At 36.6% G+C, this 27,600-nt stretch overlaps 3 protein-coding genes across 3 annotated transcripts; 2 read left to right on the top strand and 1 right to left on the bottom strand.

The window, feature by feature from the left end:
• Positions 1-10,369: 10,369 nt before the first annotated feature.
• Positions 10,370-17,608, top strand: LOC111801488. The gene is made up of 8 exons (XM_023685498.1): positions 10,370-10,501; positions 11,037-11,286; positions 12,249-12,372; positions 12,596-12,939; positions 13,070-14,759; positions 14,862-15,109; positions 16,958-17,043; positions 17,117-17,608. The coding sequence occupies exons 1-7, from the start codon at positions 10,446-10,448 to the stop codon at positions 17,021-17,023; spliced, it is 2,778 nt and encodes a 925-aa protein (XP_023541266.1). The 5' UTR covers positions 10,370-10,445; the 3' UTR covers positions 17,024-17,043; positions 17,117-17,608.
• A 916-nt stretch (positions 17,609-18,524) lies between these two features.
• Positions 18,525-19,739, top strand: LOC111801490 (transcription termination factor MTEF1, chloroplastic-like). Its single transcript, XM_023685501.1, has one exon. The coding sequence runs from the start codon at positions 18,629-18,631 to the stop codon at positions 19,544-19,546; it is 918 nt and encodes a 305-aa protein (XP_023541269.1). The 5' UTR covers positions 18,525-18,628; the 3' UTR covers positions 19,547-19,739.
• Positions 19,740-19,894: 155 nt separating this feature from the next.
• LOC111801489 lies at positions 19,895-22,934 on the bottom strand. Its single transcript, XM_023685499.1, has 7 exons — positions 22,372-22,934; positions 21,462-21,982; positions 21,289-21,356; positions 21,047-21,100; positions 20,664-20,753; positions 20,389-20,565; positions 19,895-20,267 (listed from the first exon to the last, which is right to left on the bottom strand). The coding sequence occupies exons 1-7, from the start codon at positions 22,833-22,835 to the stop codon at positions 20,223-20,225; spliced, it is 1,419 nt and encodes a 472-aa protein (XP_023541267.1). The 5' UTR covers positions 22,836-22,934; the 3' UTR covers positions 19,895-20,222.
• Between the last annotated feature and the right edge of the window lie 4,666 nt (positions 22,935-27,600).

The following is a 27,600-nucleotide window of genomic DNA, read 5'->3' as shown; positions in this document are numbered from 1 at the left end:
CGAAACATTTTTTTTATAAGGGTGTGGAAATCTATTCCTAGTAGATGTGTTTTAAAAACCTTGAGGAGAAACCCGAAAGAGAAAGTCTAAGGAGGACAATATCTGCTAGCGGTAGGCTTGAACTGTTACAAATGGTATCAGAGCTAGGTTTTGGGCGGTGGAGCCCCGAATGGGGTGGACATCGGGTGGTATGCTAGTGAGGAGGTTGAGCCATGAAGGGGTGTGGATTGTGAGATCCCAGAGGTGGGGAACGAAACATTTTTTTTTATAAGGGTGTGGAAACCTCTCCCTAGCATACGCGTTTTAAAAACTTTGAGGAGAAACTCGGAAGGGAAAGTCCAAAGTGGACAATATCTGCTAGTTATGGGTTTGAGCTGTTACAAATGATTTCAAAGCTAGGTTTTGGGGGTTGTGTCAACGAGGACGCTAAGCTCCGAATGGGGGTGGACATCGGGCGATATGCTAGCGAGGAGGCTGAGCCACGAAGGGGGGTGGATTGTGAGATCCCAGAGTTGAGGGAACGAAACATTTTTTTTTATAAGGGTGTGGAAACCTCTCCCTACAACGTTTTATAAACTTTGAAGAGAAGCCCAAAAGGAAAAGCCTAAAGATGACGATATCATCAAGGCATGGACATCGGACGATATGCTAGCGAGGAGGTTAGGCCCCGAAGGGGGTGGATTGCGAGATCCCACATCTGGAAAACAAAACATTTTTCTATAAGGGTGTAGAAACCTCTCTCTAGCAGACGCGTTTTAAAAACCTTAAGAAAAAGCCCGAAAAAAAAAACTCAAAACAGACGATAACTGCTGTGGGGGGCTTGAGATGTTACAGTTTGTGTCGTGTTTGTGTCGAATAGGTCTTTAATTTTTTAATTTTGTATTTAACAAGTTTTTAAACGTTCAATCTTCATGTTCAGTAGGTTCATAATGTATTCAACATCTAAAAAAATTCACTAGTTCAATTTTAGGTCTAATAAATCGATTAATTATAAAAGAAAATGTCGAATATACATTTCAAGAACGTATTCAAATCAAAATTCTCCATAATTTTGAACTATAAAGACCCGTTACAAATAAAATTAAAAGTTTAAGAACTTATAATAACTTAACGAATGAAACAACAGAGATTACAGTTCTCGACATGGAAGCAAAAATATGGCGAAGGAGAGTAAATAGAGTCGTTATGACATGTATGACGGTAAATAGAGTAATTATGACATGTATGACATTTAAAATAGTTCATAAATGCAGCTACCCTAACATTGGTTCCATGACATTCGTCAGGACGTAGCCGTCATCTGTACATGAGTGTCTTGCCTTCACCTCAAATGTAAGAGTAGCACATGGTTAGAGTATTTTAAGAAAATCTCAGTAATAGACTCGACTGTTGGTATTAGGCTGCTTTTTAGTATGGGCTAAGTTGGACCACACGTGCGAGCGTGGACCCACCAGGCGAGTTTGCACACCCCTTAGGCCTGTTGGTCGGGCTAGCACCTGTTGATGGGCTGTTGCCGGACACCCAGAGGGACATCATGGTAAACATGATGGTCATAATCAGTCTCATAGTGTACATGTTCGTACATCATAATGGGGAAGTATCCCGATGCATGTGAACATATGATTATGCATGAGATCCCCATATTTTCCATCATGACGTAATAAATAATGCAAGATAACCTTCATTCTTTTATCACATATTTTCCATCATGATATGAATCCAACAGCTGATCACTTCCATGTACTCGAACGGGCAATTACAAGAAGCAATACAAAGAAGATTCAAGTATCAAATCAAGAAAATAATAGAGTGATTGACATTAGAAAGTGATTAGAAGACTTGTCATTCGTAGTTGAATTAACAATTAAGACAATTTATGAATGCCTTATTTTCTTCAATTTGTATTTAATAGCATTTATTAAGGGATTTCTAGCTGGCGTTGAACTGTATTATGTTAGGGTTATCTTGTGGGCCTATTTAAAGGCATGTAATATTCATATTTGGAAAATGAATGGTTGAATACAAACAAAACCTTGCTTTAGGTTTGATGTTTAAACCGATTCATTGAATTAGTTTTGATCAAGCTAATTCTGGAGTGAATTGTCTTGGTATCTAAAAGTGACCATCATAGATTTCAAGTTCGATCTATTCATCTTCTAACTAGCTCTTGGTTGGAATCAATCCGTTAAGTTAACTTTCTCTGTGAACGTTTTGCAAGGATTCTAGAAGGATCTCTATCTTTGCAAAAATCAGCATTGTTGGCACTTATCATAACCTTAATTCTTTTATCACATATTAAACTCGGTAATTATGCATACATAATTCTTATACATCATTTCATATATAACATACATTCCAAGTCATGACATACGAAGGTTAACTTAATTTTACCTAAAATAATTTAAACATTACTCCAAATAATTTAAACTAGCTAAAAAAAAAATATTCATACTGACTTTAAATGCCTTTGAATAGTTAAAACCAGTAAAAAATGATCCAAACCTATCAAACCCAAGCGGGATCGCTCGACAATTGTTGCAAGTCAGGACCATGTTGAGACCTCATATAAGGTTAGTATGACTCTTGTTTTACATGATACTGAAAGAAAATGTTGGGACCCCATGTATCATTGTGTGTTCATGCATCCGAGAATACCCCTATTTTTATAATGGTACGAACATACATTACGGGCAATAAAACGATTATTATGTTTATCATAATGTTGCGATGGTCATTATTCCTATCGGTCTCCAACAATAGCTCCAGAGAATGCTAGCCCGACCAAGAAAGGGGCTCATGAGGTGTGCAAACCGACTGATGGGTCTATACTCGCACATGGGCCGTGTGTAGAACAGTCAATACACATCAAATTACCCACTTAGGATACTCAACTAAGGGAATATAGACTGATATGATAGATTTTACTCATGATTGTATGTGCTTGCATCTAACCCTAATAGTGAATCACTTACTGAGTATTTCTTAAAATACTAAAGCCATGTGCTATTTTTATTTTCCATGTAAAGACAAGATTCCCGTGACGATGGTTTCGCACCTCGGGAGACCATGACACATATATAGGACAATCTGGATTTAAATTTCGTAGACTAGAGGTTAGTATGCATTTAAATTCATAGTGTATATGTTAGTACAACTTTATTTTATTTCAATTTTTTTTTTGAATTGTTTAAATACCTTCCGATAAACATGTAAGTCCATGACAATTTTTTTATAATAAAGTTTTTAATGAATTATTTTAGCATAAAATGACTATGATACGTATACAGTAACGACCTTAGATTAAGTAGAAATCTAGCGTCGTTACAATTAGAGTAAAAACTATCCTCACAAACCAACTACAAGTACGTTCCTTCAGTATGTTTTGTCATTGCTCGAGAAATTCCTAACCGATCACCCAACACAGAAGTACTCTCCTTCGTAATAAATTCTTAAAAATTAAGCATAGCTTCAAAGATAACGTATTCAAGGAAACGACATAGAAGATATAAATAAAAATTTAAAATATGAAGAATAAATGGGAGTGGATAAAGGAAGATACGATACTAAAAAACTTTAAGCATTAATATGGCATAGTTCATACGGCATGAGTGATGTTGATGTTGAACCTTAGGGCTAAATGAGTGGCGCTTGTGTGGACAGGCGGAAGGCCTTGGCAGCCGCGGCCGTTGCTATCACGGTGGAGTGAGGGCATAGCCAATAGGGGATGTTTGGCATGCTCCATCTTATAGCTTTCAAAAATTTAGCTAAAATTTTAAATGTTTTGACGGAGCGATAAAAATCGTTGGGACAACCTCGATTCAATGCCACAAGAAGTAGACGTAGCGGGATTCTGAAAACCCAAGCATTGAGTATCATCTCTCCTTTTCACGCACCATTGCATGGTTCTCCTTGGTCGTGAAAAACAACCTTGCACGGGAAGAGGTTAAGGGTATTATTTTAACACTTACTTAGCTTGCATAGACATGTATGCAGTCGAATATTTGAAGTTTTCGTATAGCTGAGGAGAATAGCAATACTGTGTTTACGACCAAAACTGTCGAATGTCGAACAACCAATCTTGGTACCCATCAAATCGTCCAAAGTCAATTTATTATAGGGATCAACACTGAGTCCTAAATTAACCTTTGGTTTACCACTCAGATGTCCTAAATTAACATCTGATCTTCTGTAGAATTATTGATCGGCTTAAAATAAGCGGAGCTTTCATAGTGAGTGCTATGTTAGCATTGTTTTTGTTTGGCACGGGAAGAAGAGTGGAATAGTCCTAGATAGGAAACTGCTTTTCACTAATACTTTCGACTCACTGTCAAAGCTCTTTCCGATCGAGAAACTAGAAGTCTTTCCAATATATGAGTGGAGACGGGAGAATTTTTTCTTTTATCATCAAACAATTATAAAAAAAAAAAAAATTATCAGACGGTGTCTAAATTTTCTATATAAATGTGTGATTATGCATATATATGAATGATATATATAATTAAAATACGTTAAGTTTTGTTAAAAATTTTGACTATATTTTTATTAAACCTTGTTACAAAGACAGGTTTTAAAATCGTGTGGCTGATAAGGATGTATAATGGACCAAAGCGGATAATATCGGTTAGCGATGGGCTTGAGCTATAACAAACAGTAATAGAACGAGACATTGGGTGGCAGCGAGGATCTTGGGCCCCACGATTTTAATTCGTGAGGTAGATGGCCATACGTAATGGCCGAAGCGAACTTGAGCTATTACAAAGAACAACAATTTATTCAAATATATAGTCCTGCAATGTGTGATAGTACGATAAAAGACGACAATATATGTAAGAACCCAAGCCCACCGCTAGCAAATATTGTCCTCTTTGGGCTTTTCCTTTCAGTTTTTTCCTCAAGATTTTTAAAATGCTTACCTAGGGAGAGGTTTCCACACTCTTATAAATAATGTTTTGTTCCCCTCACCGACTGATATGAGATCTCACAATCCACCTTCCTTCGAGACCCAGCATCCTCGCTTGTACTCGTTCCTCTCTCCAATCGATATGGAAACTCATAATCCACCCACCTCTTTAGGGACTAGCTTCCTCGCTAGCACACCGCCTAGTGTCCACCCCCTTCGGGGCTCAGCGTCCTCATTGATACACCATCTGTCTACTCTGTTCTCGCTGGCACTTGTTCTCCTCTCCAATCCTCGTGGGATCTCACAATATATCCATAATTTAGGACTTAAATAATTCAAACTAACTTTAATCCAACTCAACTCATACGATTTTCACAATTTATATAGAAACAGTTCAATCTTTTGAATCATATCGAGTTAGTTTTTAGCTCGTCTTAAACGAGATGGGTTGTCGGTCGGAGAAGAAGGCGAGAAAGCGGGAAAATTAGAGTCGAAAAGTTGCATTAATTAGAGTTTGTAGTAAGAAAAGTGTTTGTTTGGAAGGTGGATGTTGAAAGGGTTTGATGCCGTGGATTGGAAGGCAAAGAGATTTAGATCACAAAAAAGATTGCATTGGATATGTGTTCCCCATGTAACCCTAATTATGGGCCCTTTTATTTTTTCACTCATTTTTTTTTAATTTTCTTTATTATTTTTTCGAGAAATTACCTATCCGTGAATTTACTCTCCCGACAAGTAGGCGTGTTTCCGTGTTCTATTCAATATATCTGTTCCGACATGTAAGAAAAAGAATTCGAACATTCAATCTTTTAACTTAAGATATATTAGTTTAAGATATATGCTTTAGCTGGTGAGCTATGTATCTCGATATGCTTGTCCACAAGTCACATTGCCTGTGAGATCCCATTGGGTTGGGGAGGAGAACAAAACATTCTTTATAACCATGTAAAAATCTCTTCCTAGCAGACATGTTTTAAAAACGTTGAGGGAAAGCTCGAAAGGGAAAACCCAAAGAAAACAATATTTGCTAGTGGTGGACTTAGACGGTTACAAATGGTATAAGAGCCAGACACTAGGTGACGTGACAGCGAGGAGGCTGAGCCCCAAAGGGGCGGTGTGCCAATGAGGAGGTTGAACCCCGAGGGGGGTGGACATGAGTCGGTGTGCCAGCAAGAATGTTGGGTCTCGAAGGGGGGTGGATTGAGGGGTCCCACATCGATTGGAGAAGGGAACGAGTGCTAGCGAGGACGTTGGGCCCCGAAGGGGGTGGATTGTGAGAACCTACATCGATTGGGAAGGAGAACGAAACATTCTTTATAAGGGTGTGGAAACCTCTTCCTAGTAGACACGTCTTAAAAACCTCGAGAAAAAGCCGAAAGATGACGATATCTACTAGTAGTGGACACTCTGTAAAAGTATGACATTTGGACCTTTTTCATGTCCAATGCCGCTAGAGTGAAAATGCATTATAATCTACTATCACTGGAACTAAGTAATTGTTAAACCTTCCTCGATAAAGTGCGATTTTCATATGGCTGACTTATTCGTTGGTTTTGAATCAAGAATGCATCAGGAAAGCTTTACAGAACACTTAAACATTCAAAACACGTCTTAAATATACATCATTACACTGATACGATACCACGAGAAGAATTCACGTAACATGTTGGCAAATGGGCAATGAGTTATCACAATCAAAGAGAAAGAGATAAAGTGCAAATTTGGAGGGAATCAAATGATAATGTTCAAAAGGGCATCTAGATTGAAGGTTGATTAGGGTTTGTTCAAACACACATTGTTGCATTGTCATGTTTCATGCAATTAATACCGAAAGCAAGAGGGCGCCGAGGGCGGCACAAGGCGTTAATACTCAAAAAGGAGCTTTCTAGTAGTCTATCTGCTACCCTTGACTTGGACTGCCTGCACAATCTCGCCCCACCCATGCATATCCATTTACAAACACCTAATTTCTTACCCAAACAAAAGGGACAATTATCGAACGTTTTAATGACCCAAAAAAATCTCGACTTGTGATTCTCTACGTTGATATGAATATTTAGCTAGGATATGAGAGGAAGTACACAATATTTGGAATGCCTGAGCATTCTAGGATCAGTTAAATCGTCTGCAGGTACATAAACTGTTTGAGTAGAAGTTATGCCTCGTCTCGTGCTTAGCCACTCGCGAGATTTGGAAAGTGGGTATTAAAGAACGGGTATTATGCATTCATCTTTCAAGCTTCTCAATGACTTTTTTTTACCCCGAATGGAATCTTAAGCGGTCAGAAGATTTGGAGGGTCAGCTGTCACTGGTTCGTTGGTTAGATGTGTACTCCCGTTATCAATGGACGGAAGAATTACGTAATGTTACTGCATGGATCGAAATTCAAAATTTCCTGTTTGCCCTCCTGCTAGTTTAGTGGATAAATACTAATTTTTATCTAATTAATGAAAATTTTAACCCGATATAATTCAATTCAATAATAGTTTTTATTTACAATCTGACATACTCACGTATCTAAATATTTTTATAAAATGATAAATTAATTTTAAGTTAACACGATATAATTGAGGGTTTATAATATATTAAAGAATAAAGAAATTATTTAAATTATTAAGATATTATAATATTCAATGCCAATAATATGTTTGAAAAATCTTCAAAAACGTAAAATTAAAATATTAAAATATTTAAATTAATAAATAATATAATATTCACATTAACAATTTTTTGTTACCATTTTTTTAGCATTTATAATAAATTTTTTACGTAATGGAAATTGATTAAATCCTGACCGTTGAAAGTCATGACGTGGCAGCGTCATAGCCATGACCTCTCCCTATAAAAGCCCATGATTGTGCTACGTTCACCACAAGCGCAAAATCCCCTTTCTTCTTCTTCGTTCTTCTGTAATTTTTCTCTCAAATTCGAAGCCCTAATCTTCAAAAATGGCAGCCACATCTCGATTGGCTCGGTTCATCAGCGAGGCGTGCCCTCCACAGTTCGTCTCTGTGATGCGGCGTAGAACGCCCAAAGCTTTGGACACCATTAACGAAGAAGAGCACAGAGAAGCCCTAGCTTCCACTTCCGCCTTGAAGATCGACAGATTCACTGTTTGTTCGCCGCTATCTCCCATGGCTGCGTCGCCGCCTTCTCCTGCAACCTCCGCCTCCGTCAATTCCAAATACTTTCTAGATAAGGTCCCCTTGAGGCCTTTCTCCATTTTCGAGCACTGAGATTGGGGCGTTTTTTACTCGCTTTCTATTTTTAGTTTAAACAACCCTCAGATTCTGTGTTTCCTTTTTGCTGCCGACCGGACCGACGGCAGATCCGACTGCCGCCGGTCAAGAGATGGTGGTTCTCTTGTATTGTGTAATTTGATGTTGAACTATGCTGGCTTCTGTGCAAAATTTAAGTAGTTTTTAATGTAAGGGGTTGGGATTGAGTCGAGTTGAGATAGTTTTTCCATTCAACTCGAATATTTAGATTGAATATCTCTTCAATCTAAACAATCCACATTAAATAATGAACTCCAATCCATTATAATTTTTTTTGAATTGGGTTAATTTTAGTTATGTTCCGGTTATTTATTTAAATTTTTATTTTTAACAAGAACAAAATATTAATTTATAAGATATTTATTTATTTTTAAATATTTAATTAGAATTTACCATTCATTTTAATATATATTTAAAAAAATATATTAAGAGTAATTTGAAGAATAAATAATAAAAGAATATTAAGAGTAATAAAATATATTAAGAGTAATTTGAAGAATAAATAATAAAAGAATATTAAGAGTAATAAAATATATTAAGAGTAATTTGAAGAATAAATAATAAAAGAATATTAAGAGTAATAAAATATATTAAGAGTAATTTGAAGAATAAATAATAAAAGAATATTAAGAGTAATAAAATATATTAAGAGTAATTTGAAGAATAAATAATAAAAGAATATTAAGAGTAATAAAATATATTAAGAGTAATTTGAAGAATAAATAATAAAAGAATATTAAGAGTAATAAAATATATTAAGAGTAATTTGAAGAATAAATAATAAAAGAATATTAAGAGTAATAAAATATATTAAGAGTAATTTGAAGAATAAATAATAAAAGAATATTAAGAGTAATAAAATATATTAAGAGTAATTTGAAGAATAAATAATAAAAGAATATTAAGAGTAATAAAATATATTAAGAGTAATTTGAAGAATAAATAATAAAAGAATATTAAGAGTAATTTGAAGAATAAATAATAAAAGAATAATGATAAAATTAAATAAAAGAATATGTGTATGTAATTGTATCGCATCCCATTAGTAAACCGACTTGATCAAAATGTATATACTTCGCCTTTCTTGTCTTAAAACTTTAGCTCAAACACAAAAACACTTTACTACGTGTTCTTCTTAAAAGGTTACACTTTAGCTCAAACACAAAAACACTTTTACGTGTTCTTTTTAAAAGGTTAAATTCGACGTGTTCTTTTTAAAAGGTTAAATTCGATTTAATTATAAATATTTTATTTATTAACTGAGTCTAAATTTTATAGTTTGAATTGAGTTGGATTGATTAAATTTTTCGGTAAATTTGGGTAAAATATCAAATTGATGTGTTTGAGTAGTTGATGTATTTTTTTATTAGATTTTTTTTGAAAATATATTTACATGATCTATTTTTATTTTTATTAATTAACCCAAGGACGAATTAACCTACAAATTAAGAAAGATAAGGGTTTCTTTTTTAGTAGTTGAAGAGTAATCTTGACCAAGATTTGAGTAGTTGAAGGGTAATCTTGACCTTTTGTGTTCATATTTTTGAAACGAAATATTAACCGTTATTGTTTAAAATATTTTTTTTTTAAAAAATTTAAAAATATTATTGAAACTTTAGAAAGTTTAGCTGTCTTTAGCCCAGTACAAAGTTCAATAATATTTTTAATAATTTAGATTTAATAAAAATATTGTTCAACTTTGCACTTTTACTGTAAAATATTTTTTAACTTTCAAAATTTTTAATAATAACTTTAATTTTTTTTTTTAATTTTTTTTAATTATTTTTTTATTTTTTATTTTTTACCTACCTGGAAACCGTAAAAAAAATACCTACAAAATAGTATCAAATTTTCCAAACATTCATTAATATATTTAAACTTTCTTAAAAAAATTTAAATTTTTTTATTTTTTTTATTTTTATTTTTTTATCATTAATAATAATACTAAGGGTATTTTCGTAAAGCTTAGTATAAGGGTATTTTTGGAACAAAGTAGAATAGTTTCGGACCAAATCTAAAGATGATATTTTTAATTTTTTTTTTAATTTCAGGATTTTTTTTTTTTAGAGAAAATAAAAAAATTTGAGGTATTTTTATTAACTTATCTATAAAAAAAAGAAAAAAGAAAAAAAGAAAAAGGGCAGTAATGTCAATGAGCGCTTTGAATTATAAAACAAGATTTAAGCAAAGGTCTCATTTTTTTCACACACCTGTTTCCCTTTCAACTCAGTTCCTCAAAAATTCCAAACCAGAATCAATTCGCAAGGATGAGGGAGGAGGTAATCAGCTCAGCTGGTACTGTCGATCCAACTCCGGCCGCCAGGTACTCCTCCATTCACATTCAATCATGCCTTTCATTACTCCTACGATTCTCTCAAGTTTTGGTCAACCTAGGGTTTTACAATTTTCTTCTTTCCGCTGATTTCCCCCGATTTTTAGCTCGGAATTTCCTCCACTTACTCTCTCGTGTTCGCGAGATTGTGGGACGTCCACTGAAGTTTGGAAATCTTCTCTTGCAATTGTTTTTTGGGATTTAGCTAATTTGCGGTTGCTGGGTTGGTTAGTTTAGCTAATTTTTTTTATGTCGAAAGTGGATCTGCTGTGACTGTGTTGTAATGTGAGGTGGGTTCGAAAGGGTTATGTTATGTGTTTCGTTTGTTACATGATTAGATGTTTCGTGTTTCGTGTTTGGATTGAATACGGAGAAATTGTATGTTGATATTGAGGTATGAGTCTACATAATTTGTGAAGTATACTTGTAGTTGTTTCACTGGATAATGATGGAAGGGTAAGATGCAGTTGATAATTTGAATTTACATTGTCTTACTTAGTTCTTGTTTCTCTATGAATCTTATCAGTTCTGCTGGAGCTTCATCCCCTGCTGTTCCGACAAATATTGGAAGTGTCGATGGGTCGATTCGTGGACTTGGTTCGAAAGCTGCGTCTTTATCTTATGTTGGGTCACAACCACCTCAGCCTTCCTTGAGCACGGGTGTTGGTGGTTCTGCTTTTGGTATGTCGAGAAACTCTTGCAGACCATGGGAAAGAGGAGATTTACTAAGGCGTTTGGCTACCTTTAAGCCTGGAAATTGGTTTGGAAAACCCAAGGTTATAATTTTGAATGATTATTTACATGAATCCTGCAGCATTGTGTGTGACTTTGCATGTTACTTAACAATTACTGTATATATTTGGTTCCAAAGCCAAACAGTTCTACGGCTTAAAGCTTGAAAGATAATTTTCAACTCATAATCTTAACTGGTGCTGACTGAATTCATATTGGAATACTCTGTGTTCTAGAACCAGCAGGTTAGAGCATGCAACTTTTAGTTACTTCTAGCTGAGATACGAAACTATTTGTTCTCTTGGTTTTATTGGTATCATTTATGTAAAATCATAACTTACAAAGAAAATAACGTTTTTATTCGTTCATAGAGAGAAAGACCATCAATGTGTTTTTATTTTTATTTTGTGTGTCTGTGAGCGTTTCTCATTAAACAATAACTTAAAAGATAGCTTTTGGAATCATACTGTTCATTCACACCTAGATTTTTGTTTGTGGATCTGTCTACAGAGATGCATCCAGCTTTCTGTAAGGATATATTGGAGGATTATTGAAAAGATTTTAGTCTTTCTTTATTGCCTCATTCTTGGAATTATTAACAGTTAATAAAGATTCGACCTCGTATTCAATTATATTTCATGTAGTAGTCCAAACCTGAGGATTTCTTAAACTTGTTAATTTAGACATAGGCAACCTCTTGAGCCTGTGCTCAATTTAAGTTGAGAGAACTTCTCTGATGGCCTGTTAAGTACAGTTGGTTTATAGGTGTAACTGACATGAAACGATGCTATAGGTTATCGATTTTGTTAAAAAGAACAATGGCTTTTGTTAATTAATTGAAACTGTGGAGTCTATCTGGACTATTTTTTTTTAATTTTTTTTTTATCTCAATTCTTTTTCCATACAACTTTACCTTCTCCTCTTATACTACTGAAAAGTAAAAAATATTCTAATGGTAACAAATTTGGAAGCTAAGGGAATAGTATTCTTTCTTGATGTTTCGCAGGTAGTCAATTCACTTGCATGTGCACAGAGAGGTTGGATGAATGTCGATGTTGATAAAATTGAATGTGAATCTTGTGGCGCCAGTTTGAGCTTTGAATTACTACAATCATGGACATCTGCTGAAGGTTAGATTCATTAATGTTAAGCCATTACTAAAATATATATGGTTCTTTATCTATTTGGTGCCTGCCCACTCACACACACAAACACACACAAAAGAAAAGTATACCGAACGCCTGAAAGCACCTGTTGACATTTACTGAGGTATATTGATAGTTGATATTAATTACCTATGAATTGCTGATATTAATTACCTATGATTCTCCTCCTCTTTGTGTGTTAATGAAGTTCAACTTGCTGAGTTTACAAAGCAGCTGGATTCTGGACACAAAGTCTCTTGTCCTTGGAGAGGAAATAGCTGCCCTGAAAGTTTGGTGCAGTTCCCTCCAACACCCCAGTCTGCTTTAGTTGGAGGCTTTAAGGATCGATGCGATGGACTTCTGCAGTTTCAATCTTTGCCTTCTATAGCTTCTTCAGCAATTGAACAAATGCGTACTTTTCGGAGTGCACAGCTTGATCGCTTTTTAACACAATCCTCAAATTCCACGATGGGTGAAGTAAATGTAAAACCAGAGGGTACACGTGAACTACTTGACAGCTCTCAAGATGGAACGTTTTATTTGTATTCTCAAGTAGGTTACTTTATTATCATTAACGTTTCGTCGGTATTCTAATTCCCATTTATTCTTCAGCTGGATACCCTACCATACCTAATTATCTGTTGTTGTTTTTTTTTTTTTTTTTTTTTTTTTCCATTTCCAGGCACAGAAAATTATTAGCCTTTGTGGGTGGGAACCAAGATGGCATTTAGATGTTCAAGACTGTGAAGAGCATTCTGCACAATCAGCTCGAAATGGATGTTCTTTTGGGCCTACTGAGGCTCAGTTGCATGATGCTGCTCAAAGCAAGAAATCACTCTCTACTTCCATTAAAAAGGACACTGGAAAGGGTAAATTGCTGGTTAAGGACTCTAGAACTGAATTTAGATCACCTATACTAGATTGTAGCATATGTGGTGCTACAGTTAGGATATTGGATTTCCCTACCGTTTCTCGACCTGCTCATTTTGCCCCTAACAACATTGATATTCCTTCTACAAGTAAGAAAATGGGTCTGACACGTGGAGTAAGTGCAGCTAGTGGAATTAACGGATGGGTGACTACTGACGATGTCGATAAAGAACGTATTGAAGATCGTGATGAAGTAGCAACGACAAACGAGGCAAACTTACAACCGAACACAGATGTTGATTTGAATCTGACAATGGCAGGGGGCCTAGACGTTTCTCAATTGGAAAAGAATACAACCTCTGAACATATTCCCAATGGGGATTTGGGAAGGGATCTGATCATTGGGCAACCTTCAGGCAGTGAGGTTGGTGATCGTGCGGCTTCATATGAATCAAGAGGTCCTAGCTCCCGTAAACGGAGTTTGGATAAACATGGGAGTTCAGATGACAGGGCTCGTGTAAGGATGCATCAAGCTGATAGTGTTGAAGGAACTGTTATAGATCGCGATGGTGATGAAGTCACAGACAATAGACAATATTCAGCTGGACCTTCAAAACGTACACGTGATTCTGATTTCTTTGATACTTTCTGTTCTTACCAAAGAGATTCAGCAGGTGCTGGTCCAAGTCATTCTATGGGTTTAGACCTTTCCATGGATGGGGAAAAATTTACTTCGTCTCAGCAAGGAGGCGACCAATATACTGGAATTCAATCAGCTAGGGATTCTACCCGTGCATCATCTGTTATTGCAATGGACACGGTGTGTCATAGTGCTGATGAGGACTCTATGGAAAGTGTCGAAAATTATCCAGGGGATGTTGATGTTCATTTCCCCTCTTCCAGTACACACGGGAATTTAGATAATAATGAAACATCAGAATTGATTTATAGCAATCAAGCTCAGCAGAGCATTTTTCTTCGACCAGCTTCCGAAGTTCCTGGTGAAATGGGTGTCAGCAGTACAAATGATGGTGAAGAAATATTCAATGCTGATACTGTCACTACTCAGGCAAGGGATGTGTTTAGCTTTGGAATAAGTGGTGGAAGTGTTGGAATGTGTGCTAGTCATGAGGCTGAAATTCATGGGGCTGATGCATTGGTTCATAGGACAGATAGCGTTGTTGGTGACGTCGAACCCAGACTAGAGGATGCAGAGAACCAGGGACAAACTGGTGAATCTGCCCCTGATCCTGGACTAATGGATGAGATTGTTCCTGATGACCTCATCAGGGAGGACCCTCATGGTGATAGCCAAGAGATGTTTTCTCGGCCTGTAGAAAGAGCTGATAGTGGATCGAAAATCGATGGTTCTGCTAAAGATGATTCTGTCGAAAGTGGTGGAAAGACGAGCCAAAGCTGCAAGACAGTCCTCGTGAATAGCAGTCACGATGCTGCTGCACGACCTACTCATGGACAAAATAAGATCAAGGATCCAAATGCGGGTATATTTTAAGAATTCTGCATATCTGGCGTAGCAATTTTACCTACTTAAACATATTATTCCAATTTTCTTCTGTTAGTGATTTGGGACTCGTCTTTTTCAGCGCCTCAAAAAGGGGAAAGCAATTATGAAATCGAGTTCGACCCAATAGTCCATCACAATCAATTTTGCCCTTGGGTAAATGGAAACGTTGCTGCTGCTGGCAGTTCAAGTGGTGGCTCCAACGCCAATGCAGATTTAGTCGCTCTTAATGGCTGGCAGCTGACATTAGATGCACTCGATGCTCTGCAATCCCTTGGGCGTACGGGAGTTCAGACGTTGCAATCTGAGTCAGCAGCATCTCTTTACAAGGTCAGTTTCCTTTTAACTTTCTACAATTCACATTAGCTAATGAAAATGAAGGCAGATCTTGTTTCTCTTTCTTCATTGAATCAATACATGAATTCTGGATTCTATTGGAGCATACCATCCTTTTTGCTTGTCTGCCATGTAAGTGCTGTTGTGCTGGATAACTCTTTGCTATAGCTTATATGGGTGGTAGAGCTGGTTTGCCTTGGGAACACTAGAGTATATATGTCATTTTCTTTCTTTCTAAAGAATCACAGCTTTCATGGAGTCACTGAAAGAATACAAAACAAAACCAGAAAACAAGCCAAACAAAAGTAGTCAAAAGGCTGTACAAAAAGAAATGAATCCAAAAATCCAATGGACTCGTGATAACAAACTTAAGAACAATGTTGAACCCTCTTTCTTTCCTCCACCAAAGGGAGAAAGCATTAGAGTGCATAGCGCTTTAATTGCTAACATCTTGAAAACTTATGTTTTGAACCGAAGAGTTCCCAGAACAACCTGAACCGTAAAACCTGGTCTCAACCAACAAAGGGATGATGATAGAGGAACTTTTTGCCTCGACGAACTCAATTGATACCAAAACTATGTACAAGTGGCCTAAATGTAAGAATATAACAGGCAATGAACCAGTCAGTGTGCTGAAAATGCAAAATTGGAAAAGAAGTTATGGTTGAACTGCCCTTAAAATGTGACATCTATAATTAAGAATATCACATTTTTGGGCCCCAAAGTAATAGCCCAAACCCACCACTAACGGATATTGTCCACTTTGGCCCGTTACGTATTGCCGTCAACTTCACGGTTTTAAAACGCGTCTATTAGGGAGAGGTTTCCACACCCTTACAAGGAATGCTTCATTCCCCTCTCCAACCGATGTCAGATCTCACACAAAGTTTCTAAAAAAGATCACTTGCCTTGAAAATGGAGTGAAGAGTAGAGATTGGAAAGGAGGCACAAAAGAAAAAAAATGATCTCTAATGTAGCAAAGAATGAAAAAGCAATGAATTACATTGAAAAATGTTTAATTATAGAATCACAGATAGAAGTTTCATCATAACCTCGGACACAAGTGGGTATATGGCCCTTCCCATGGACGTGAATGGTGGGACAACCTTTTTAACGACCAACAAACGTCCTTTGTAGGAGCATTCGAATAAAGTAAACCCTTTGTTTGACATTTTAGTCACTAATTGACTACACCTTCGAGGCTCACAATTCTTGTTCGACATTTGAGGATTCTATTGACATCGCTAAGTTTAGGGCTTGGCTCTGATTTCATGTTCGGAATAACGACTCTCCACAATGGTATGATATTGTCCACTTTGAGCATAAGCTCTCTTGGCATCGCTTTGGGCTTCCCCCAAAGGCCTCATACCAATGAAGATGTATTCCTTATAAATCCATGATCATTCCCTAAATTAGCCAATGTAGGACTCCCTCCCGACAACCCTCAACAGGATAGGCAGCAGCAGGTAATGCTCAGAGGAGACTGTTGCCATTGTCTCTCTTTTACTTCAACTTTCTTAGTATCTTGCAGGAAATCCTGTTTGGAATGAAAATAAAACAATATTTGTATATCAAATCACTGAATGAAGCATACTCTACCCCTTACCAATTCTCCCCTTTCTTTCTTTTTGTTGTCTTTCTTTCTTCGGTTTTGGGCGATGATTCTTGGCCACTTTCGTAAGAGAATCCCATCCTCAGTCTTTGTTGAGTCTGATATTAGTGGCGTATGCACTTGAATCAGCCCGTCTTTGTATAAACAAATAGTCTTCGGAAAGACGCCTCTCTGTTTCTTGTTTTATTGTTATTGTTCTGAGGAACTGAAAGATTGTGATGCTCTTGCAGGATGATCATCATGGTAAAAAACTGCTGCGACAACACTCAGCAAGCAGAAGCCAGGGGAAATCTTGAGGCTTAGCTTCCAATTGAAAGTATTCACAAACCCAAATTTCTCATCTCTTAACTTTATGAAATAGCTGCTGATTATACATTTCTACTTCTCAGCAATCTGCTAGTTTTCTGGTGATGGATCAGCCTCAAATTTCAAAAAATACGTCGTCGAGAAAGGAAGCCAGGCAACGAGGGCGTGATTCTGACTTAGCTCTCCCCATCATTTCTTTTTGCAGTGCTAAGTAAAACCTACTCAAAGTAATAGTATTTGAGCACCTATTTGGTGCAACTACAACTACTAGTATCTATCTGCTACTCAAAAGATAGTTTTGATTGTGTGCCATTTGGAGAATACTAGAGAACCTTACTCATTGTATTTATGAACTGTTCATCTCTGTTGCTGCTCAATTATGAGTTTTGCAGTTTTAGTAGTACCAGTATCATCTCTCTGTTTGTGTCAACTGTTGTAATTATAGCCTCGTTTTACTATCTTCGTCGAGGTCGTTATCCAGAGTCGATCATGGGTTCGTTTTTTTGAATATTGTAATATTAAAGACTCTTGAAATGTTGTAGCTTATGAAGATATGTTAGATTGAATTGTTCCATGGATGGCATTTCATCAGCACTTTGTTGTTGATGACTACAAATTTTTCTTGTTAAAATGCTTTCTACCTTTGTGTTGTTAAGATCATAGAATCGGACTCGACCATCAAAATACCTTCATTCGATCAAATGGAAGTATGATTTCTTTTTTCTTGAAGTAAAAACTTTATTATTTTAGTAATAAACTATCTAAAATTGATAAAAATAATTTTTTAATGTTGTTTGTCTCAAAAATATTCTTGAAAGTATTAATTATATTCTGAAATTAAAAACATACCTTATTGTTAAATTTGGATGAAAATAATCAATACGTCGTTAGTCCACCCTTAGCAAATATTGTCTTTTTTAGGCTTTTCGAGCTTTCCTTCAAAGTTTTTAAAATGCTCTTCTAGGGAGAGATTTATCATTCTCGTGGGTACTTGTTCATCTCTTTAATCGGCGTGAGATCTTACACCTTGTCTCAAAAATATTCTAGAACTCAAAAAAATTTCATTAATGCCCTTTAAATTGAAAAAGAAAAAAAAAAGAATTTGTTTATTTATTTATCTATGTTGACTGTATTTTGACGTGTTTATATAGATAGACAGTTTTCATTCATGGTAAATATTGTTTTGAACATTTTTTTTAAAAATAAACGTTAAGTGTATTAATGTTACTTTCGAAACTTTATATGTGTTTTTTAAACACAGTACGACCTGTAAGAGTGTTTTTGAACATTTTAAAGTCTAATATCTTTCGAACAAAGTATTAACGCTAATAGTAAGAGCATTTTTGTTTAAAATTTTTAAGAGAAAAAGTACGAAATTGGAGATATTTTTATTAATTCAGCGAGAAAAAAAAAAAAAATTCAAATCCAAATGTATCTCACATGACAAATCCACAGAGAAAGTTTGAGGCGATTTTTCTGACCCAAACAAAGAATCTTGGAAATCCATTATTGACCAATCATCTTCCTCCAAATTTCCCCTAAATATCCATAAAATCCATGTTCTTCACAACACCCCATTCTCTCCACCCTCCACCATGCCTGCAACTCCTTTCCACTCTTCTCTCTGTTTCTCTTCTTCTCAGAAGCCTTCTTCTTCTTCTTCTTCTTCTTCGCCCTCAAACTCACACCAACCAAACCCTTTCTTCCTATCAGCCAAACCCACAACCCTCTTCCACAAGCATCCTCCTCCTCTTCTTCACTCCACTCTCTCTTCCCAAACCAAAGAAAAAATCCTCTGCCTCGAAGTCATGGGCGTCGACGCCGGCAAGGCCCTCTCTCTCAACCCATCTCTCCACTCTGCAACTCTTCAATCCATTCACTCTGTCATCTCCTTCCTCCAATCCAAAGGCATTCACCAAAAGGACTTCGCCAAGATCTTTGGAATGTGTCCTAAAGTCCTCACTTCTGATGTCAAAACTGATCTAATCCCAGTTTTCACCTTCCTTTCTGAAGATCTTAAAGTCCCAGATCAGAATTTCAGAAGGGCTATCAACAAATGCCCTAGGTTGCTTGCTTCCAGTGCCAAAGATCAGCTGAAACCTACTCTGTTTTACCTTCAAAGACTTGGGTTGAAGGATTTGGAGGCCTTGGCTTACCATGATCCTGTGTTGCTGGTTTCTAGTGTGGAGAAGACCTTGATTCCTAAGCTGACATATTTGGGGAGTTTGGGGTTTTCTAAGAGTGCCATTGTGGGGATGGTTTTGAGATGTCCAGCACTGCTTACTTTCAGCATTGAAAATAACTTCAAGCCGAAGTTTGAGTACTTCTCTGGTGAGATGCATAGAAAATTGGAGGAGCTTGAGGGTTTTCCTCAGTATTTTTCGTTTAGCTTGGAGAAGAGGATAAAGCCTAGGTATGTGGAGACTGAGCAGAGTGGTAAGGATGTGTCTTTGTCACTTATGCTCAAATCCACAGATGATGAGTTTAGAGAGTTGTTAAGAGAAGGGGCTTAGAAACAGAGGAACTTCAATCCATTGAGTTCTTCATCATGATATAGGTTTTTTGGGTCTAGGTTTCATACTCCTAATCCTCCAAAATTTGATGATAATCATCACCTATCACATCAATCTTTCATGTTCTAATGTTTCCAGCAATGAATTCACTGTATAGACCAGAGTTTTCCTAATTTTGATCATCATTTTTCAACTTGATGACTATCAACTTACTTACATCTATTGTTATGCATACCTAGCTCAAGTCAGGTTAAGCACTAGAGGTTGAAACTCAGTTCGGCTCCTCAAATATTCTGCATGGATCTGTCTAAAAATCACTAATTCTTAAGGTAGCAAAAAACAGAATCATACTGATTGAACATTCTACTTGATTAATATGTATTGAAATCTGTCCAAATGTGTTTGTACATATGCAAAGCACAAGTGTTCTGCAATATGAACGTTGCTGCACAAATGAAATATGAATCTACACATACACTACATAAGTATAAGTAGATATATCTTACATACATACAGGCCGTGGTGAACCCGATTTCGGTTTTATGCACAACTTTCTTCGTACGTAATCAGGGTGGCTCTCAGATTCTTAATGCAAAAATGGGTTGTTCCAGACTTGCTTGCTACTTTCTTGAACTTCACACTCAAAATGAGTTCCCAAAAGATCCCAAATTAGGCTCTAGTTTAGGAAGACATCTCGGGATATATATACAGACCACGCATCCTACAAAACAGTAACTAATAAAATCAAAATCCTGCAAATAGCATTCTACTTTTCTTCTTTTTTAATCCAGATGCATTCTTGGATGTTCAGTAATTATATTGAATGAGCAAAGAGGAGTTACCTGAAGGATGGCAAAAGCCTTATCTGCAACATATTTTTGCAGCATTGTCGCTCCTCTTTGCTGTAGTTTGTCTGGGTGGAGACATAACCTTGCTTTTTGATAAGCCTTCTTCACTTGTGAGCTTCCAATCAGGTTTGTCAAAGATATAGGAGACCATCCACTACTTGACCACAATATCTGTATTGATCCAACACAAAATGGTTGCATGTCGTTAGTTCAAGGGTTAGCATGAAGTGGGAGATGTCCATGATGTTATTTGACGACGAAGAACTTACGTAATGAAGCGTAGAAAGTAGCAAGCGGATGTTGGTCTCCTTCCCTCCTGACCATAACTTTATTTTTTCATCCAATCCTTCCACTTCTCTCTGTTATTTGACATTACGAGGATAAACAGAGATCAGAAACTCATTACTTAGCCAGAAAGAATATGAACAATATGTTCAGTCCTGAAAATAAACTAGCCCTTTTCAGGTCTTGTACATCGATGATGATTAGACAACAATTTTGTATGATCTTGCGTTAATTAACTAGCTTGGATGCTTTTTTCTTTCCCTAAATTTGGAATTACCAGTAGGAACCAGTCGATCAAGAAAATATTCAAGTGCAAAATGAAATGATGCTATGTTTAAAACTATGAAGCTCTGTGCTAATTACTTACATTGATGTCGACCAGTGGCTTTCCTTCTTGAACTTTTACATCTCTCCGCTGTGTCTGAGGAAGAAAGTAGTACAACAGGTTAGCAGAGCAATATAGCTTTGTAACCAATTGCTTTAAATCATTATGAGAAAGAAGTTTAACCAACTGGATGCATATATTCTCCGAAGTATGATACAGAATACATTTTTTACTAAAATTTAGACGAATTGCAATATGTTGGTGTAGAAATTCAGACGAATTACCTCTTCAGTCTGCAACGATCCGTCTCGATCCAATTGCTGATCTGCAAATTCAAACAGAACAGGTCTTCCTGCAGAATACAAAAAGGAGAATAGTGTTAGGATTTTCAGTTTTGAACATATTGATATTCAACAGGCTGTGAGTGAAAATACAGGCGTTGTTACTGAAGTTATACCTTCTTCTTCCCCAGATTGCTCACTTTCTTGTTGTCTAACACTCAAATCTGTCTCAGATGCAGGACTTTGATACGTTGATTTAGCCCAAGCAATTGCTTCATCTATAGAAACCTCTTCTCTATATTCTTCTCTATTGATGGAATTTATCTCAATGACATAAGAGCTCATACCATCTTCGTCATCGTCGTCGTCATCGTCTTCTGGTAAAACGTTACCATGAATACCACCATAATAAACTGGATCTTCACAGAGTGAGGAATCAGCAGATGATGGGGAGTTTAGTTCCAAATCATTCACACAGATTTTGATACTTCTGAATGAATTTGGTGCCATAATAACGGTTTCTTGGGACGACACATACTCTTCAAATCCATGGTATGAGCTTCTACAACAATCATCATATTCATCTTCCACATACGGGTTATCGATTTGGGCGGAGAGATCAGGCGGAAACTGTGGCATTTCTTGTTCCTTGAACATGGTATTGTATGAGTTCCATTGATTTGGAACATTGCTTGGCCTATTTCAATCAGGAGGTAGATATTGAATTCTTTCAGTCAAACGAAATTATGGGAACAAATAATCACATTAAACAAAGTACAAGACAATGCTGGTCAAATCAAGCTTCAAAACAGTATCAATTTACAGACATATTGCAATCAAACATGAGCTTTATGATTAAAGTCTAAGCAAAATCATCAACGAAACACAATTGGTTGTTAGTTTCATAAACTTACTGCTATGAATCAAACCTAGATTGATCATCAGTTTCCTAAATTACTCGCAAGAAACAGCCAAACAATATCAAACAAGAGATGAAAAATGACCTAAGCCTTAGGGGCATACATGTCCAATTGAATAATCCAAAATAGGGGTCCGGCCCCTCACTTTCTGCAGAACACTACCAACCTGTGATTGTAAGACGAGGAAGGGAATGCCACATCCTCACCGATGATCGGCCGGAGAGGGCTGAGGTCGGAAGACGAGTTCGATCTGGTGAATTCCTTGGAGCACGGCTCCGACCTATCTCTCGACCGCCGGTCGTCATCCGATCCAAAAACATCTCGGTAAAACCTATCCTCCTTAACGGGGATTCTAAAGGCCGGCAAGCTCCGTCCGCGTTTCTGCGGCTGAGAAACAAACTCAGTGGATCGGAATATTTCTTCGTAGAAGGAAGTGGAGTCTTTACTCTCAAACATGTCGGAGAATTGCCTGAAGAGGATGGTCCTAGGCGGACCGCCGAAGACGTCGGAGAAGTTATTAACGTCGAAAGTTCCGGCGCTGGAACAGGTGTGTTTGGCCGGTGTTTCCTCTTCCAATCTCCGGGAACGGAACCTTGGAATTCCTAAACGGACTCGCCAGTTTTGCTCCATTTTCCGGTGAGATTGAAAGGAAAGGAGAATGAAGAAGATGAAGTGGTTGTTGACTGCTACTGGTAGTACGCCATGGAAACAAACGGGAAGCTCTGCGTTTACATATTTATACAAGAAAATGGCTTAGGCCTACACAAAGCTGTTAACATCTTTTTACTGTTACTTTTTAATAAATAAATAAATAAATAATCACATTATTATTATTTTAAATATTGTTGAGTATAAAATTACCTTTTTCTCCCCCACAAAAAAAATAAAATAATAAATAATAAATAAAATATTTTGAAATTTTAAAAAAGAAATTAAACAAGAAATAGTATCTTGTAGAGACTTGATAACCTCAATAAAAATAAATGGAGAATTTTCTAGGAACGAGAAATAGAATTGGTGGCAAAGATGAGGACAAGAAAGTCTACCCGAGCCCCAGATTTAAATTTTGGATTCGACACATATATGCTCCCGACATTCCCTTGCATCCATACGATAAAGAAAACGTAGAAAAGAACATAAGAATGTCGAGGGCATTAGGTAAACATTTCAAAACAAGTAGACAACGTAGTCATGTCACAGGGGAAGTAGAGGAATGTCGAGAACATCAGATAAGCACTTCAAGAAGAGTAGGTAACATAGTCATGTCGAGAACATCAAGTACACGTTTCTGCTTCTCCTATAACAATTACCTGTGAGTGGACTCTAACTCTAATGACTGAGCTAGGTATGTATGCTTACCAAACTTATCCCGAGAATGCAGGAGACTGCCTCACCATGCCCTATATCGATGTTACTTGAATGAATGGACGTCATAGGGGAAGCGGAGAAATGTCGAGGACATCAAATACCGAAAAAGATGAGTAGAAAAGGAAGACACGAAGAAACAAGAGCGCACGGTTAGGCTAGCTATAACTTTATAAGAAGAAGAATTTAGTTTTTTAATGTGTCCTAAGCTTTGAATTAAAGGGTTAATTGTTTGTTTGGCCAAAGATTAGAACTAAAAAGGCATAAGATTTTCTTTTGTCCTGTTTATTAAAGCACAGACAACATTATTTTTGGATCCAACATCCTCCTTATTTCCATATGCTTTACTTTGTTTTTCCCTTATTTTAGTATTAATCACTTTTCTTATGTTTTCGATATTTGTAAAATTTTGACTAACTTACAACTAGGAACGTAGACGGGTTAGGTTAGGTTAGGTTAGAAAAATCTTTTGGACCAACTCGAAGTTTCGGGTTAATTGGGTTGGTGACCCATAACTCCAATAGGATTCACAACCCAATTTAACGAAACTCTCTATTTTCAGGTTAGGTTACTGGGTTGTTCCCATTTTTAGTTATTTTAAAAAAGTTATACTTATTCACTGTACATGTTATATAAAATCTCATAAAATTCAAGTAGTAACATCGGTTACAAAGGTTAAATATTCTTAATCTTTTAAAAGTAGGGTAGAGTTGAACTGTAACTCTATTTTCAGGTTTGTTGAGTTGACCCGATAAAAAAATGTCAACCCACGAGCGAAATTTGATTTTTTAAACATTCAACCATACTCAAACTGAAAAAAATCTAACCCAACTGAACATTTATGGTTCGAGTTGGTTAGTCCAAGTTAGTCTAGTTATCGAGTCATATAAACATCTCTAGCACATTAGTAGATTTTACCGAACAGTTGTCTATTCTGTAATATTTAGCGCTTACTTAACAGAGTTGTAGAATTTTAATATTTGAGAGAAGTGAGTATCTTCGAGTCTTTATATTTATGAATAGGGTTCGAGAAGAACTTATATTAGTCCAATTATTGATTTTTAGTTTTTTTTAAAAAATTTAATTTTTCTTTAGGGCTTGATGATATTTATTAATTTTAATAAGATAATTAAAATTAAAAATTTGATTAGCATTGGAAAAATGTGCATAAAGTTGGAATTGTGTAATATAAGATAAGGAAGAAGCATTGGGTGACAAGGCATTTGATGTTGTGCCACATCAAGTCAACATATACATCTTTTTGGTCTCAAATTAGTTCATTAAGAGTTTCTAAATACCATGTCATTTTCGTTCAACTTTCTTCACCGACTTTTCTTTCAATTTTATATATATCGGCTCTATGTGTAACGGTCCAAGCTCACTGCTAGCCGATATTGTCCTCTTTGGATTTTTTCTTTCAGGTTTCCCCTCAAAGTTTTTAAAATGTGTCTGCTCGTGAGAGGTTTCCACAGCTTTATAGGGTGTTTCGTTCTCCTCTCCCATCGATGTGGGATCTCACAATCCACCCCCTTCGAGGCCCAGCGTTCTTGCTAGTACTCATTCATTTCTCCAATCGATTTGGGACAACCACCAAATCCACCCCCCCTTTGGGACCCAGTGTCTTCACCTCACGTCCACCCCCCTTTGGGGCTCAGTGTCACGGTCATGCTTGTCCAAGGCATGTCGCCCATGGCCGCATGCCCATTGTCACAATCGCACTTTTAATGGTTGTCCAAGGACTTGCGATTGGGCCGCACTCACTTTCCAACGACAAGTGAGCTAGGCCAATTCGTTCTTGCATCGCCTACGGCCAAGCGACGTATGCTCGAGCCTCTGACCTCGATTTTAAGAGAAGGTTTTAGAAAACGAGGGCAGAGAGAGATTTTCGAAAGAGAGATTTTTGAAAGAGACGCTATATAAGCAAGCAAGAGAGAAATAACAACGGCTCACAGTATATAACCTTGGGTAGGGAGAAGTTGACAACTAGTCGTATTCCCCTACAGTACATTCTGAGGCATTTCATGTCTGACAGGTGTAGACATTATATTTCTGAAAAGTCATACTTCCTAGAAATACAAAAGTAAAACACTAGAATATGATAAGACATGAAAGGTTGGGTTTGTCATGGGCATGCGGCCATGGGCAACATGCCTTGGACGAGCATGACCGTGACACCCGTGACACGCCGAAACCTTTGTCTTGTACTACTTTATTATTATTTTTTTTTTACCGCTTTCATGTTGTATTATTTCTTTCTTGTTTTCTTTAAGAGGATGGAGTTTCGGTGATGTCATGGCTATGCCGGGTAGACATGAAATGCCTCAAAATGTACTATAGGGAGATGCGACTAGTTGTCAGAGTCTCCCTACTCGAAATAACTATATACTGAGCCGCTGTTGTTGTGTTTTTGCTTGCACGCTATATAACAATCTCTCTCTCTTGCTTTCAACTCTTTTTCCAAAACCTCTCTCCCCCTCTTTCTAAAATCTTCTCTTGAAATCAAGACCCGAGGTTTGTATTCACGTTGCCCAACCGTTGGCAACGTGACTTGAAGTAGGCTTGGCTTGACTCACTCAGTGTTGAAAGTGGGTGCCGCACAATCGCCAAATCCGCTGCTTAGAAACCGCGATTGTGACACTCAACCTTCTTGTTGGCACATCGTGCGGTGTCTAGCTCTGATACCATTTGTAACGGCTCAAACCCACCGCTAGCAGATATTGTACTCTTTGGACTTTTTCTTTCGGGTTTCCCCTAAAAGTTTTTAAAATGTGTTTACTAGAGAGAGGTTTCCCACATCCTTATAGGATGTTTCGTTCTTCTCTTCAATCGATGTGGGATCTCACATTATGTATATCACCTTCATGTTTAGGGGTGTACACATGTTGGATTGGATAAATCTTTTGAACCACCTCCATAATTCGAGTTATTTGGATTGGTAGCTTGAGCACACTAATAAAGTTCACAACCCAACCAAACCTCCTATTTTTGCATTGGATTTCATTGGGTTGAGTAGTTAAGTTTTTTTTTATTATTTAAGAAAAAAAATCTTAACTTGTCTATCATATATGTTATATTAATAAATAAATTTCATAAAACGTCCCCCTAAATTCTCGCCTTTTCCGACGACTGCATTGAAATATATATATATATATACTAGCCGTTACATGGACAATTCAATTAATTAAAATATTATATCATTGAAGAAAGAGTCTGAGGTTCGAATCTAAGTGGTCTTAGTTCATTCATATAGCCCTCAGGCGTGATATGTCCAATAACTTCTATCTTGGTTCATCTTCGAATCAGATCTACTAGGAGAGGTCCTGTTTTGATAACATTTGTAATATCTCATGACCAAAATTTAGATCAGGATTTGAAATACGAATTCAATGCCTAATGGACCCAACGTTCTCCTGCATCCTGCTACCACTCACATGCTTAATTTTTGCATTCCTATGATTGAGCCACCAAAAAGAATATGCATTTTATTGGTATAGATAATATTTTTCAATTCTTTCGAGTCTTTCGTATCTTTCATATCTTTAAGATCACTTTCATTTGAATGTGATTTCAGTTCATTCATGTACTTATCATTTATTCGGATATCACGAACCTATTTAACACAAATTTGTGACAAACATGTATCTTAAAAGAACCCGTGTTAGAAGTGAGTATCAACATCATGTACGAGATTAATGTCTTGATTACAATTTAGAACATGTTGAGAATTAATTTAGAAAATGAATTAGGTGGACATAATAATCTTATTTTAGTCGAAAACAGATTGAAAAAAAAAAGACATAAATAGGATAAAATGGATAAAATAGTTGGATAGAATTAGAGGAAAGAGATGACAGAGAAGTACTTGCCAAACTCAATCCTCATGTTTCATACTTAGCTTTCAGCCATTGAACCTATACACAAATTTCAAAACTCAAAATATCCCCTAAGATATTTTTTTGTCTTAGTTTTAGTAATTTCCCATGCAAAAATATCTCGTAAGAGAGATCTTACCTGAGTTTGAGAAGAGAAC

The sequence above is a fragment of the Cucurbita pepo genome, chromosome LG09, assembly GCF_002806865.2.
Source record: "Cucurbita pepo subsp. pepo cultivar mu-cu-16 chromosome LG09, ASM280686v2, whole genome shotgun sequence".
Lineage (NCBI taxonomy): Eukaryota > Viridiplantae > Streptophyta > Magnoliopsida > Cucurbitales > Cucurbitaceae > Cucurbita > Cucurbita pepo.
The sequence above is the reverse complement of the archived record's forward strand: the minus strand, read 5'-3'. Positions and strand labels throughout refer to the sequence as shown.